This window comes from Diabrotica undecimpunctata, chromosome 2, assembly GCF_040954645.1.
Source record: "Diabrotica undecimpunctata isolate CICGRU chromosome 2, icDiaUnde3, whole genome shotgun sequence".
Lineage (NCBI taxonomy): Eukaryota > Metazoa > Arthropoda > Insecta > Coleoptera > Chrysomelidae > Diabrotica > Diabrotica undecimpunctata.
The window spans coordinates 49,363,551-49,379,384 of record NC_092804.1 but is presented as its reverse complement, the minus strand read 5'-3'; the positions used below and the strand labels follow the sequence as shown (position 1 = coordinate 49,379,384).

At 33.1% G+C, this 15,834-nt stretch overlaps 2 protein-coding genes across 2 annotated transcripts in view; one reads left to right on the top strand and one right to left on the bottom strand.

Annotated features, from left to right (window-relative positions):
- Window positions 1-1,392, bottom strand: part of LOC140433300 (uncharacterized) — a 36,006-nt gene extending 34,614 nt beyond the window's left edge. Inside the window, exons 1-2 of the mRNA XM_072521331.1 lie at window positions 1,233-1,392; window positions 1,127-1,184 (exon numbers count right to left, since the gene is read on the bottom strand). Of these exons, the coding sequence (XP_072377432.1) occupies window positions 1,127-1,184; window positions 1,233-1,284 (110 nt within the window). The 5' untranslated portion in view covers window positions 1,285-1,392. The remainder of the gene's footprint in view (window positions 1-1,126; window positions 1,185-1,232) is intronic.
- A 5,116-nt stretch (window positions 1,393-6,508) lies between these two features.
- LOC140434517 (alpha-L-fucosidase-like) overlaps window positions 6,509-15,834 on the top strand; it is a 38,341-nt gene continuing 29,015 nt past the window's right edge. The window contains exon 1 of the mRNA XM_072522846.1: window positions 6,509-6,722. Within this exon, the coding sequence (XP_072378947.1) occupies window positions 6,536-6,722 (187 nt within the window). The 5' untranslated portion in view covers window positions 6,509-6,535. The remainder of the gene's footprint in view (window positions 6,723-15,834) is intronic.

Genomic DNA, 15,834 nt, shown 5'->3' with positions numbered 1-15,834 from the left:
GCTGATTGATGATGATGATAAGTATACACATGTAAATACGTATCCCCTGCGTGCTCGTTACTCCATAGAATTATTTGGCGTCTTCCATGTCGGTATGGCCTTAACAAAGGCGTTCCTTAGTGTACTGTGCAAGGTATGATTATATGGGCTGTGTTTTCCTCCCTGCGATGAATTGAGGTTAGGGACTAAAACTTCAGAGATTCGAAGGTACAATGGTAACACCAGCTACAGAGCTAACTGTGAGGCAGTAAGCCTATAAGGGCTGGGGCCCCAGCAGGTCGCTAAGGACCGAGACCGGGCCAAGGTCTGGTGATCAACAGACGCCGATTGCCGAAAAATCACTCGTATTTAGACATTTGAGTTACTACTCACAAAGTAATGGGAGCAATTCTCAAGACGATCAGCCAATAGAATATTGATAATATTTTAATAACGAATCGTAAATTGATATTACTTTCATTGACCATATAAGATGAGGAGCGATGCGCACAGTACGCTGATTGGCCAGGCCAATAAAAATAAAGTTTCAGATCAAATAGAAAAATTTGTGTTGAAAAAGCGGTGTTCAAAGTGGCCGTCTATATTGGTAGCCTGGTATACTCCTGGGATTCTTCACACCTTCAGTTCTTAATCTGGCTTGACCGCTTACATAAACATAAATATCTTAGCTATCGACAACTCAGGGTCGTTTTTCCTTCTATCTTTTCATTGTACAGTTTTTTATTAATTCAACTACCTCGCCAACAGGTTTATATTTTGCAGTAATATATTTTATTCTGACCATACTCGTTAGAGCCTGGCTAGTTTTTACCTAGTGCAAATAGGTATCTGATAGGGACCTTGGGCTTTGATCTTTTAGAATACCATAAAATGTATTACGGCCCACATTATTTAATTACGATAAATCAGGAATGGGATATCTTATTAAAAACCAAATTTTCTGTTTATGCATATTTAAAGCACAGATAATTCTCATAGTTCCTTGTGTCATAATATACCAATAATTGAATTGCCTTTTTGATTCCATTAAATAGCGTTTAACACATTTATTAAATGTATAGTTGATATCAGATATTTTATCTTTAATATTATATTCAGTTTATTGTATGTATCTTGCATAACCTACCGAAATCTTTGTTGTTGTTCTCCACCTTCAGCATCCTCAGTATTTTCTCCCGTTTCATCTATAAATATTACAATAAATAAAAAAAATCAAGAAAGAAATTATTTACCTATTTCCTCAGGATTCATCTTTGGATCATTATATTCCACTAAAATTTGCATATATAAAAGAAATTAATTTCAGCATGACAATTTTGACATTTTCGTAAAACAAGTCTGGTATTTTTTTAAATAGTCCTGGATATAAAATCTATCTACGTAATCAATGAAAAAACTACACCAAAACGACATAATAATCCGAAAATTACATAAGTATGGTTCTGAAGATGTTTTCTTGTGACGTATTACAACACACTGATTATTTTATATTTTGGGAATAAAGTACAATGATTGACGTTTGGATTTCCCACACGGAAACTTTTCTCAAAATAATAAAATTATAAAAATTAATATAATCTAAAAATTACTGTTTTTGTAGCTTGTCGCTAAATGCATTTTGGGCAGTTTAAGACTTACGTTGCCTCGGTTCGAGAAGCAACAGCTATGTACTATACTTCTAGAGTATGTATGTACTACACTTCTACATAATTAATAAATAACAGGCATAATAATATTAGTCCAGTCGTAAGACATTTGACCTTGCATGGCGAGCTACCTCAAATTTTTATATTGTAACCTTTAGAGAGGGGAAGGGGGTCAATAGCAGTGTAAATTTAAAATCGTCACTAAATTCTGCCGTTGCATTAGTCACCATCTTGAATTTACCGTTTTTGCTCAATATCTCCACCATTTTCAAGTTTTTGACAAAAACGGTATGGACTGAAATTGTTGCAAATGCGATTTCCAATTAAGTTAAGAAGAGAAATATTGAAAGGAAAGGGGGAAGCATAATTATTAAATTATTTCGTATAATATTAACTTTACGAAATGAATGTATATAAACAAAAATGAAGAGAAAATATTTTATACAGTTTTGATCTCTTTCATTTGTTTGGTAAAATCCCAAACAAATCCCACCACAAAAAATTAAAGAAATCAAAATTTTTAAAATCTCTATTCTTTTGTTTATGTACATTTCTACAGTCTTACAGTTAATAATAAATGAGATAATTCAATAATTATACTTAGTCACTATTTTCCACCCTAGCTCGGAAAATATCGACCGCCCGAAAAAATTTGGAAAGAAAATAATTGTATCAAATCGCAATTGCAATATTTTAAGTCTGTACCATTTTGCCGAAAAGTTAAAAATGGTACAGATATTAAATAAAAACAATTCCTGTACAACCAATTCCCACAAGATCTTACGCTCGCGCCTTTACCGCATGTGTACCTCAAATGTTTATCAAAAAAATGAATTAAATAAAAAATCAATTATTGTAGAAAATATAATTATCTCCATGCTTGATTATGTACAATTATGTCATTAAGTTAATCATAAATGAGATAATTCAATAATTATGCTTCCCACCTCCACTATTTTCCCCGTTAATTCGAAAAAATATCAGCACGAAAAAAATTGTGAAAAAGAAATTGTAAGAAATAATTGCATTTGTAACAATTTCAGTTTCTATAATTTTTGTCCAAAAGTGGAAAATAGCAAAGATATAATCGAGATGGAGGCTGACGCAACAGCGGAATTCGGTCACGATTTTAAATTTACACCACTATTGACTCCCCTCCTAAATGTTGATAATAAAATTTGATTCAGGGTGACATGAAAGGTCAAATGCTATTCCGACTGGAATAATAGTATAATTAAAAATATCGCAATTATTATCGACAAACGTTAATGTCAAACAAAGATGACAAACCTATGATAAACATCCAAGGGACAAAGATAGAACACGTGGATGAATATACAATTATCTAGGTCAAAATGTCAAGGTAAGCAAATAAAATCAGACTACCGAAATAAGCAGACGTGTAAAAATGGGATGGGCAGCATTCGGAAGACTCTCATATGTACTTAAAAATAAAAACATACCTCAAAGACTGCGAACCAAGGTGTTTAATTCCTGTATCCTACCTGTACTTACTTATGAAGCTCAAACCTGGACATTCACTAAAATAAACATGGAGAAGATCAGAAAAACTCAGAGAGCTATGGAACGACAGATGTTAGGTATCTCACTCAAAGACCATAAAACCAATGAAGACATTCGTAATAGAACAAAAGTAAAAGATGCTGTCGAACAGGCAGCTAAACTGAAATGTAAATGGACATAACGAACGTCTTAAGGATGGCCGATGGAACAAAGCAATCGGGAATTGGCGGACATGTTAAGCCAAAAGACCACGAGGAAGACCGCAAATGCGCTGGAGCGACGAATTTTTTAACATTATATATAGTTTTTACAGCTACATATTTTCTATTTAAAAGTTGAATAATTTCCTTAATGTAACAACAAGGATAGGGCTTGCTACGACTTTTCTTCGAAGGTATATACTGTCTTAACACCTTATATATTATTAATATTATCGTTCTCAAATATTACATAATTTCTATTGCTCTATGACCTTATTCTGTTGCATTTGATGCATTATCGTTATTTTCACTAGTATTTTTTCATACTATTTGTAACATAATTATAAATGACGTAAGAATAAAAAACGTATAACCTAAAATATTTGGATACTTCACTATTAATATTGTCAAATAGTTGTCTAAATGCCTATATAAATGACATGTTTATTAACGTCGTTTATATAAGGATTTAATATATTTATATTTAATACAAAATTATTCGTAAAAAAACCAATGGCAAAGGCAAATCAACACAATCAACCCAAAAAAAGAACAATAATAATACCAAAAGGAACACTAAATGCAGACGAAACAACTATAATTCATATACCACTGAAACTAAACAACAGAGCCCCATTATTAGTAACAAATTACAGAGATGACACATACCTAAAAGTTCAAAGCCTCCCAATTTGGAATGACGAGTTAGCCGTGGAAGATTTATGTTATCCAGACGTTCATTTTCAAACTGAGGGTCCTGGTTGCACTGACAAAGAATCGGTATTTACCACTTTACATCCATCTCGAGAACCTGGAGAAACATGTACGGACAATTTGGTCTATGAATATGCAGAAGAAATCGATCAAGATTATGACGAAACACTATGTCCTCCTCCTGAACAAGATTTTTGTCCCCCAGCTTGTAGTACTGGTATCGATAGTTATGACGCCGTTGGTATTGATCAATATCAAATGCAACCAGGAGCTCCAGCTCAACAATTAACATCAGCCGCTTCAGGTAGATATGAACCAGCTTGCTGTTATGATGTATCGAATCCCAATATTATCTATGATTTTAGACCTATTGTAGAATGCGATTATTCACAAGATAATACAAAATATTAGAAAAGTATAAATTTTAACGTAATATTGTTCATTTGCATATTTAATATTTTGATAATAAGTTATAATAAAATTTTCAAATATTGTTTTAATTGGTGTTATTTATGTTTAAATCGGTAGCGACTTTTTGTTTAAAATGTATAAGTTTAATAAGAATTTTGGTTTTGTCTCCAAAACATAGGTTGGTAATTATTATGGCTATTTGGCAGATATCTAGAACGCAGAAAATTTAAAAAAGTTCATCATAGAGACTCTTAAAACGTCACATTACTGCACATATCATCAAACATCATCATAAAAGAATAAAATACGATATATAATGGACATTCGCATTAGATTTAGTAGTAGTAAACGATGGAGCGCATACTTTTGACAGAGAAAAGAAACAGTAACAGAAAACAGAACAGTAAACAGAAAAGAACTATAGTAACAAGATAAACAAGTACATATATTATGTATATCGAACGGAATGCGGGTATTTTTCGGAGCAAAGATATATTGAAATGAACACTTACTGTAACAAAAAGTAAATCAAATAAATCTCAATAATATTACAGATGATATCAGGAACTATGTGCAAAAAATTACTAAACAACCAAATATTATTAAAAAGGTGAATTTTTACATCTATTCGTATTGGTGAAAATAGTGTAGATTAATATAAAACTAAACGCAATACTCTGAGAGACAACATTTGAGAGTCAAAAAAGAATTAGTGAATATGTATAAATGCACCAAACACAATATAAAGAAGCCATAAGAGCCCAATGTCCAATCTTCCTCTTCTTTACGTGCCTTATTAAGTTCGTTTGACGTTGACAATTAACATTTCAGGACTCTTTATCTTGACCTATTCTAAATACAATTTTAAACGAAATGAATTTACGATTTACAAAAAATGGTTGGAAGAAAAATGAAATCCTAACCTACCCACAAAGTCGGTCGTGGTTATTGACGTTGCGCCTTATCACAATTCTTGTAAAGACTCTCACTAAAAAATCTTGTAAGCCGAACCTTTCATTGACGAAGTAACCAAAAATTTTATTATACAATTAGGTTAAGATTCTAGTTCCGCAACTAAAAAAGAAGGCAGGGATTTTGATAATTCCTCTGTAATTCTCTGGGTCCGATTTGTCTCATATCTAAATGTGTTTCATTTTTATTAGTTAGTTCAACTCTTTTCTTTGTCCTCTTATCATTGTCCATAGGTCTCCGTGTGTTCCGTTTTTATTTTTCTGACTAAAGTGTTGGTTTCATTTCTAATTCGTTTATAGTGGTTGTACGTCTGTTGTGTTCTGTATTGTTGAAAGGCTTTCTTCTTGTCTTCACATTTTAGGGTTTGTAAACCATGGGGTTTTCTTTTTTAATATGAAAGTGTTCGTTACTTTCTTCTCTCCAAGTATTTCTCGTTGCTACGTTAATTATATAATTTTTGAGTTTCTCAGCTTTCCTTGATCTCATCGTTTTCTAATATTTCATTTTTAGCAATCTTCTCTGATATTCTTTTTCTGTATAGGGATTCTGTATTTAGTCCTTTAATCGTGATTTTTGTTTTTATTGGTACCGCTTCCCTTGGGTTTGATGTATTTCATGATAATTCTTATTTTACATAATACTACGCTATGAACGCTACCTACATCTGCTGAGTTGAGGCTTCTCACGTCGATTATTTTTGATGGATGTGTATGTCTGGTGGTTATAAAATAATTTATCATAGATACTTGCCCACGGGTTAAATGTTTAATGTAGGCTATTTCCTGTATCCCATTTTGTTACATGAGTTTCCTTGCTACAACGGATCCTTGTACTATCTTCACTAGTAACTTTATTTCTAAATTTTCTAAATTTGAGTTTATTTTACTTTTGTCTAATTAAAATTTTAACTTATCTTAACAAAATTGATTTCAATTATTAACTTTCATTACGTAAATCATTGTTAAAGATAAAGTATTGAAAGTATTGTTTGTTAAAATTTAGAGATAATGTAATGCTATAAATGGCCAATCGTGATCAACTAACCTTGTAGTGTTACTATTTATAACGATGTTATTAACGTTTTTATTAGCGCTGATATGTGCTTCTCAGGCACAATACCAAGCAGATTGGGATAGTCTGGATTCAAGACCTCTTCCATCTTGGTACGATGAAGCCAAAATTGGTATTTTTATTCACTGGGGCGTTTTCTCAGTGCCAAGCTTCGGAAATGAATGGTTTTGGTCTGAATGGAACGGTTAGTATATATAATTAGAAGAGTAATTTGCTGATAAGTGGTTTAAAGTATTATCAGCAATAATAATTATTTCATAAAGTACTAAAAAAACATGTCTTTTGAAAAACAATAAGTATTTGCAAATCTGTAAGTAAATTAACGTGAGTTAGGTACCGCCCAGTGACGGTTCTCTAGGTATTATTACGGAAGGTCTTCTGGCCATACTTTCTTCAATCTCTTTTCGGCAAGTGGTTGGGTGAATCAATTATTTATCAGTTTCTTTATATTGTTCTGAAGCTATTTTCTTGTGGCATGTTAGAGTAATTACTATTTAAATGGGAATAAGCCACAATTAAAGGTTAAAGTATGTTTATTGACGTTTCAATTTCCACTTCGGAAATCGTTCTCAAAATACAAACATTAGTAAATTGAAATTTACTAATGTTTGTATTTTGAGAACGATTTCCGAAGTGGAAATTGAAACGTCAATAAACGTACCTTAATTGTGGCTTATTCCCATTTAAATAGTAGTCAGTTTCTTTGTTGTGATTAGTGGTGCGATTTTTATATTTCATTAAATGAATCTTATTTATGTCCATTGTGAAGTGTTTGGTTGGATACATACCACTAATCTTTACTTATCACACGGAGTATTTTGGATTGGAATTTTTGAAGTATCTTCGTATTTGAAAGTTTACTGAAGCCCCATAGTTCTATTCCATATGTTCAAACGGGTATGAGTATAGCTTTATACAGAAGCAGTTTATTTTCAAGAGATAACTGAGACCTTTTGTTAAAGCTAGTTCATATTTTTAAGTTTAAGATCTACACTCATGGACAAAAATATCGAATATTTTGGAATTTTCCAATTTTTTTTTTGTAGTCACTATTATTTCAAAATAATTTTAGATTACTGATAATACTCATATAGTAGGCTGATGTACTCACTGGTTTGAAATATTTTGATGTTTATTTTGACGTTTATTCAGTAGTTAGTGTCATTCGTACATGTTATCATAAAAATACTTCCTCACGTAAAGGAAAAATCATACTAATTCGGTTATTTTTAGTTTAATTTATTAAGTTTAATTAAATATTGTTTTGATTTAACTAAGTTTAAAACAAGTATCCTACCAATTCGACACTGCGATGGAAACGATGGATTTGTACGAGGAAGGATATGCACAAAAAGGTATCGCACGACGTCTCAGCAGAACTGAATCTATAGTTTCGAATACTCTAAAAAGGTACCGCGAAACAGGAAATTTTGTACGAAGTCCTGATCAAGGACGCCCAAGGTGCACAACCGCAATTGATGACCGTTTTTTGGTCCTTAATTCTACACGAAATCGTTCATTGACAACGATGCACCTCAGAAATGAGCTATTAAATGTTTGACAAGTTAATGTGAGTTCACAAACAGTTAGACGAAGATCAAAAGAAGCAAACTTAAAGCCCAGACGCCCCGCCAAAGTTCCACCTCTTCTCCAAAATCATAAAGCTCGTCGTTTGGAATTTGCAAGAAAACATATTTAGTGGAATATCGACAACTGGAAAAACGTTCTTTTCACTAATGAGACCAGAATCCTATTATAGAAGCCAGATGGTCAAAACTACGTCTACAGGAGAGTTGGAGAACGATTCGCCAGCTGCAGTCTCGCCCAGACCGTTAGTTTTGGAGTTGATGGGATAATTCTTTGAGAAGTTATTATTTGGGAGGTACGTACCGCACTGGTGAAAGTGATTGGACGGATGGCTGGTGATTATTACGTTTAAAACATCCTGCAAGATCATGTTTGGTCATATGTTGGTTACATTGGATATGAAAGATTCACGTTAATGCACGATAATGCTCGACCACATGCCGCTGCCATAGTGAGTAATTATCTTGATGAGGTCCAAATTCGAAGATTGGATTGGCCACCGTCTAGCCCGGATTTAAATCCAATAGAGCACATGTGGGATCACCTAAAACGCAGCATAAGACAAAGAAATTTCGTTTCAAATACGATAGATCAGCTTCGGCTTACTGCACAGGATAAATGGAATGCAATTTCCCAAGGATATGTCCAAAATTTACTTGCAAGCATGCTGCGAAATATGCAAGCAGTAATAAGAGCTAGAGGGGGGAATACTCGTTACTGATCATGCACTTCTTTCAGTTTAAACTACTTGTTTAAGCAATTTAAATTATCATTTAAGTTTAGAGTAAAATAACCTTATTTACCTAATATTAAATATTTATTTTTTTCACAATTTTCTCGGCATAAAAATTTAAAATTGTTTATTAAACATTGTTAAAATATACTCTATTTTCCAATAAATGACCTGATTGACCAGAATTTATTTTGAAAAAACAAAAATTTGAAAATTCCAAAATATTCGGTATTTTTGTCCATTGGTTTCGTTTAGTTTTAATGTGCATTTTCCATGTAAATTTTTGAAATGCCATTAGCATTCCACGACGCAATTCTTAATGACTTGAAAGCTATTTTGTCATTTTGTTAATGACTGTAGTTAACATGGTTAAAATCATGCTATTTTGGTTTAAGAGTTGAAAGAACATATTTTTGAATTCGTTTATAAAATTTGATAGTCTATCTGCTAATTCATTGTTGTTATTTTTGTTATCTGCATTTATCTTTCCAATGGCAGCATCTCTATAACTAATTCTGTTGAAATTATGAGCATGTTGGGTAGGTACATTTACATTGGGACTGTTGACAGGATTTTGAGTGGTGATTTGTTTTGATTTGTCATTGTATCTGACATTTAGTAGTTCACGATAAACAGAAAATCCTCTATAATTAGAAGGATGATCTCCGTTGCATTGAGTGCAAACTGCTAGCATGTTTTTTGGTTTCTTGCAGTCCTTTGTCTTATGTGATCCAGCGCATTATACGCAATTATATGGTTTTGCACAGTACGTTTTAGTGTGACGATATTCTTGACATCGTGTACATTGTGGTATATTTCTTTTATTTTTCGATGGTTATACCCTTATTTTACAATGTTGTATATACTGTTAGTTCAAATATTTCTTTGTTGTTCGTTTGAGGCTCGAGTAAGTGGAGTGATGTAGGCCTCAAATAACTACTCTGTATGCTCTCTCTTCCTTAGGTTGGTATGTATGGTGGACGATGTTTTCCTTTCGTTTGAGAGTGTAATTTTAGCTTCTTTTTCTTTTAAATCTTTACGTTTAAGACTTTTTCTTTTTGATCTTATTGTTTGCGATGGGTGTTTATTATTTTTAGAGTTTTCATGTTCTTCATCTGATATCGAATCAAATTAATTCTGTATTTCTGAGTTGTTTTTTAAGTTTAAGTTAGCTTGAGAGTTTGATGTAGAATGAGAAAACTTGGTTTGTTGAGCAACTGTTGGCTGTACATGATATTGTTGTTGATAATTTTCAAAAAGTATAAATTGGTTTACTCTTGGTTGATTTGGGCATAATGGTGGAGCTTGAGTATTTATTTGACTTACTTGGTGATATGGATGTATTAGGTTTGTAGGGTTGTTCTGCATTATAGTAGGAATCTGTACTGTAGAGTATTGAAAATCACTTGATCCTGGTCCGTTGGAAACATTTTCATTTTACTTAGATCTCACTTTTATTTCACATTGACTGGACAAATGAAAATTTATTTATTTACCAATAACCAAATCTCGAGAAAATTAATAATTAGATAGTACAATTACAATTATTTGTAATGCATACACAAGATATATCTACAAGAAAAAAGTTTTGAGAAATAAAAAATTTAAAAAATAGCCATAATAGCAAAAAGATCCTTAAAAGTAGGAAATTTTAAAGAACCGTATCTTATTTAAAATTAGTTGTAGAACTTTCTACAATATATCATTTTAAAGGTACTTGATTTTTATTTCTATTAAATGTACCATTATATCTACCTTAATAAATCTACCTAGAAAATATTTATATAACAATGTTTGCGAAAAAATGGGAAAAATGGCCCAAAAATGGTGGCAAACTTTGAAAAATCTTATTGCGTATATTGTGAATTATACAGATTTCTATCAAATGTCACTTTTTAAGAAGGAGTATACAATAGATGTAGTAGATGTTTTTTGCTGTAAATGCCTATACTTATACCTCCGTGGACAACAGCTATGGGAGAAAAAAGAAAAATCCCTTGTTTTCGTTATGTTTTTGCTTCGTTTTTTGAATAAATTTTTTGGTAAAAAAAATGACTTTAAAGGGTACATTTCGACAGAAAATTTAATTTTGAACAACTTTTCTGTACATGCATGTTTACGAAAGTGCATAGAATTCACCCAAATGCACCCTAGTGAAAAGGGAATAATTCATCCCTCTCTCAAAAACGCGCCCTTTAAATGGTAGCACTCCGCGGTTTTTTCATATTTGGAAGTTCATTGAGCATATAAAACAATAATACCTCTTTAACGTTGTAGTTCCTTTAAGCTCTTTTTGTGGACATAATCAATAGCCTATGGTTCGGACTTGTTTAGCTGGTGAACCAGTGAGCGCAGGTGCTACTCGTCCGAAAAATATAGAATAAAATGGATCGAATCGACTAAATGATTTACTAATCTACTCGACTAAATTTTTGTTGTTCAGAAACGTTTAGTTACTAAATTGCTTTCTGCTCGACTTAAACCCCCTACACACGTTCCGACTAAACCACCCAACTGTTGTGACCGATAACGTTGGCCCCGACGATTGGTGTATATGTATGTAGGTTTGTTGACTGATAAAAAAAGTTTTACCCGATGCTACGGTCTCGCTGACCGCTCTAGTTGTACAAGCAGGATATCTCGACAACAGACTTCCCCTTGCCTAACCTGTCGAGTCGGGACGTGCCTAGCGTTGTTGACCAACTTCCGACTCCAACACGAATCCTTTAACTCCCGGTAGCCGTTCGAAGTGTTCAGTCCACAAAAATGTCTCAAATACTGGCGGATGAGAAAACCATAATTGAGGAATTACTAGAAAGCTACAAAACTTGCTGTTGTTTGTGGTATGTGACGCGTATTCAAACCAGATCGGATGAATAAAGCATACAATTCTCTTCTGGAAATCTTTAAAACAGTTTCTGAAGAACAAACTTGAGAATCTGAGAACTGTAACTATGGTAATGGTCATAACTGTTAAGTGACAGGAATGGTCAGGAAATTCAGTCTTATCGGATATCATATACATGGATAGCCATAATACTGTCAAAAAGGCTAACTCCATACGCAGAGGAAATAATAGGCGACTACCAAAGCGGATTCAGACCGGGAAGGTCGACCATAGACCAGATATTCGTCCTACGCTAGGTGTTAAAAAAAAACTGGGAATTCAACCGCGATGTACACCAAATCTTCGTGGACTTTAAACAAGCTTACGATTCTGTTAGCAGAGAAGCATTGTGAAAGGACCATGGTAAAAATGATAGTACCTGGAAAGCTGGTACGATTAGCACAGGTGATCACTGAGAACGCTTCCGCACGGATCAGAATTGGCAGCACCACGTTGGAGGAATTTCTCATTGACACCGGGCTTAGACAAGGAGATCCTCTCGCTCCCCTGCTATTTAATTTTGCACTGAAACATGCGGTAAGGAAAGCTCAACCACAACTGACAAACGGATTTGCCGCCAAAGGATCAAAAATACTATTGGCGTTTGCGGATGACGTGGAGACAATTGCACAAGCCACCAGAGATGCAAAAGAAGTTTTCACCCTATTCGGAAACGGAGCCAAGAAAGTTGGTCTGAAGGTCAACGAGGACAAGACCAAGTACATGGTGGTTACGAAGAAACCAATACCAAGGGTTAGACAAAACGTAACAATCAATGAATACAAGTTTGAAGTCGTCAAAGAATTCAAGTACCTGGGAGCGATCATAACATCCGAAAATAAATATGAAACGGACTTGGCAGCCAGGATTATTGCAGGAAACAGGGCATATTACTCATTTATGACCGTACTTAAATCAAAAATACTCTCAATACCAGCAAAAATAAGAGTGTACAAGACAATAATTCGTCCCACAGTAACGTATGGAAGCGAGACATGGGCTCTGAACCAGCGGGAAACGACAAAATTACTGGTACTGGAAAGAAAGATACTGAGGACTATATATGCGCCTTGCAGAGAAGAGACAACAGGAGAATGAAGAAGAAGATACAATGGCAGAAGGTCAGTTGCTCGCCCAAGAAAGAGATGGAAGGACGTAGTAGCCAGTGATCTACGCAAAATGGGAATACAGAAATGGGAAATAGCTGCTCAGGACCGACAACAATGGAGGCTAATAGTAAACGCGGCCAAGACTCACATAGAGTTGAAGAGCCAAATGATGATGAACATAGCATGGTCGGGTAGTCCAAGTGTGTAGAGGTCACCCCAACAAGGATGGTCGGGGAGTTCAGTCGTGTCGGATGGCACGGACGAGACATGTGTAGGTCGTTTTAAAATACAAACATAGTGCGAACTTTATATTAATGCTCAAGAACCGATGACGATGAAATATAATTACATATAAAAATTCCACCTAAGTATGCAATAAACAATTTTTTTTAATAAATATTGAATTTATAAATATGTCCTTATAAGTGATAAATTCATTAAAAAAGATAAAATAATAATTAATTCAACCAGCTTTTTGATTCACCTAATTAGAATTATATACCGTAAAATATTACAAAGATATTCTATTTGTTTATTAGCAAACCGATCACTTTTTTAATGGTTTGTTTAAAGACATTTTTTGCAAAAATAAGTCTCTCTTTTCTTCTGTGCTTTTGATACTCAATATGTTGTTTTTTTGTTAAATAACTATAGAAGCATACCGTAGGTAGCAATAGTGCCGATCTGACAGTATCCCGACAAGTATTTGTCATAAACTGTGCCTCCACTATGATTTAAAGCTATCAGATATCTGTAATAAATTTCCCTGTGAAAGGTTTTTGATAGTCGATCAACATCTCTGAGGACGTAAAATACAAATTAATATTACAGTATCAAGATTATTCCTTTAAAATCCACAAGGAAAATGAATTTTCTGTAGTGGGCTGCATAACATAAATCACAAAATTTTTTATTAAAAAAATGCTTTAAAAAATATATATTTATTTAAAAGAACCCTTTCAGGCTACATCACACGTTTTCGGAATGAATATTCTACCATCAGCTACTAGGTATACATGTTTAAAGCTCCTAAATATATTGTGAAAACCCTTTAAATGTTATTAAATTGGTTTCATATTAAATTGGTGCTGATAATTTTGTAAGATGTTACAGTTTTAAACAGATTCACTTCATGGCAACGTAAAACTCCCAAATGAGGTTATTGGCCAGAGACTCTACAAGTACGGAAGAAAGATTTTTTAATTAAATTTTTTTTTTATTTTTATCATTTTAATTTTACTAAAATTTTTTACTTAGCACTTAAGCTAGTGTCTCGACAAAAAAACTTTGGTGAAAATTGAGTTTTTTTGATATAAAATTGAATAAAAAAAATATTCTCCTTTGTCAAATAGTTTGATTTTTTAATAGTTTGAATTGAACCACCGTTGTTCAATGTAGAGATCGTCAGAGATACAAGAAATACTATTAGAAAATAAAGATAGTGTTGCCAGTGGCGGATCCAGAAATTTTTGTCAGGGGGGGTCATGGGTCTTGAGGGTGATTTTGATACAGGATTTAAATTTTGGCACCTTTCAATGGCTGATCTCCAGAAATATTTGGTCGGGGGGGGGGGGAGGTCATTGGTCTTGAGGGTGATTTTGATATAGAATTAAGATGTAAGAGAACCATTTTCTCAATAATTATTTTAAGCGATATATTAAACAAATGAAAAGATATTAAAACCCAAATACCCTACGGGTGCAAAGAAGGGTACAACATTAAGGGATCTTAAACTTAAACAAAAAATAATAATTTAAACCCACATACTCTATGACAGTAAAATCAAGTGTACAAGACTAATAAACCAAAGGAAAGTTATTAAAATATAAATACTGAAAAATCAAGGACTGTCAATTTAAACTAGTTATTTTAAAGACAATTTAAACCCACCTATCCTATAGCTACAAAATCAAGAACAAACCAAGGATAAATAAGTATAAACCAAAGTTAAGTAATTTAAATGCAATAACTCAATGTAAGTGTAAACATTAATTAATGTATTTAACATTCCTAATAAACTCTATCTTATCGTTAAATATCCGATATCAATTTGTAAAAGCATTCATTTATTTCTTATTGCTATACGGAGTGGAAACATGGACTCTTGGAATTACAAGTATGAGTCGTATAGAAGCCTTTGAAATGTGTGTTTTTCGAAGAATGCTGAAGATTTCGTGGACAGAGCACGTGACCAATAACGAGTTGCTGTGAAGAATGAGGACTGAGAGAGAACTACTAAATATTGTAAACAACAAAAAAACGAGTTATCTAGGACATATTTACAGAGAAGAAAAATATAAGTTTCTACGACTCATAATGGAAGGGAAAGTAGAAGGAAAAAGAGGTCCAAAAAGAAAAAAATGCTCCTGGCTGAAGAATGTAAGAGACTGGACAGGCATGGACACACAAGAACAGCTTAAGATAGAGAGCAATTTGCTGTAGTTATAACCACCCTGTCGTAATGAAGAAGAAACCTTAAGAATAAGTGTAAACAGCATTTTATTTAAATTGATTTATTCAACAAAAAACATAATATAATTAAGGAATAGTTATTTCTATAATTAGGCATAATAGGCTATAAGTGAGTAAAATATTTTTGTACTCGTTATTGAAATTTTTCAGACAACGACAACGAGTGGTAAATAAAAATTCAGTCATTAAAAATACTATAAGAATAAGATAAGTAAATATATAATTTTATAAAAATGTATTCTTTTCGCCTATCCTATTTAGCAAATCGCTCTATGATTGCACATCCAGAGAAATTTCAGGATGCACATTGATGAGTGCTAAACCAGTTAACCTTTCCGCAGAAGTTCTATTTCTAAGCTAAGTCTTTAGACGCCTAAGCGTAGAACGCTCTGTTGTTGCTGCACTGACTGGCAGTGTAATTAATATTTGCAAAAATATTCTGGTATTTGGATACATATGAATATCGCAGTTGTCTAATACTTCTAAAATACAATCAGGAAGTTTTCCA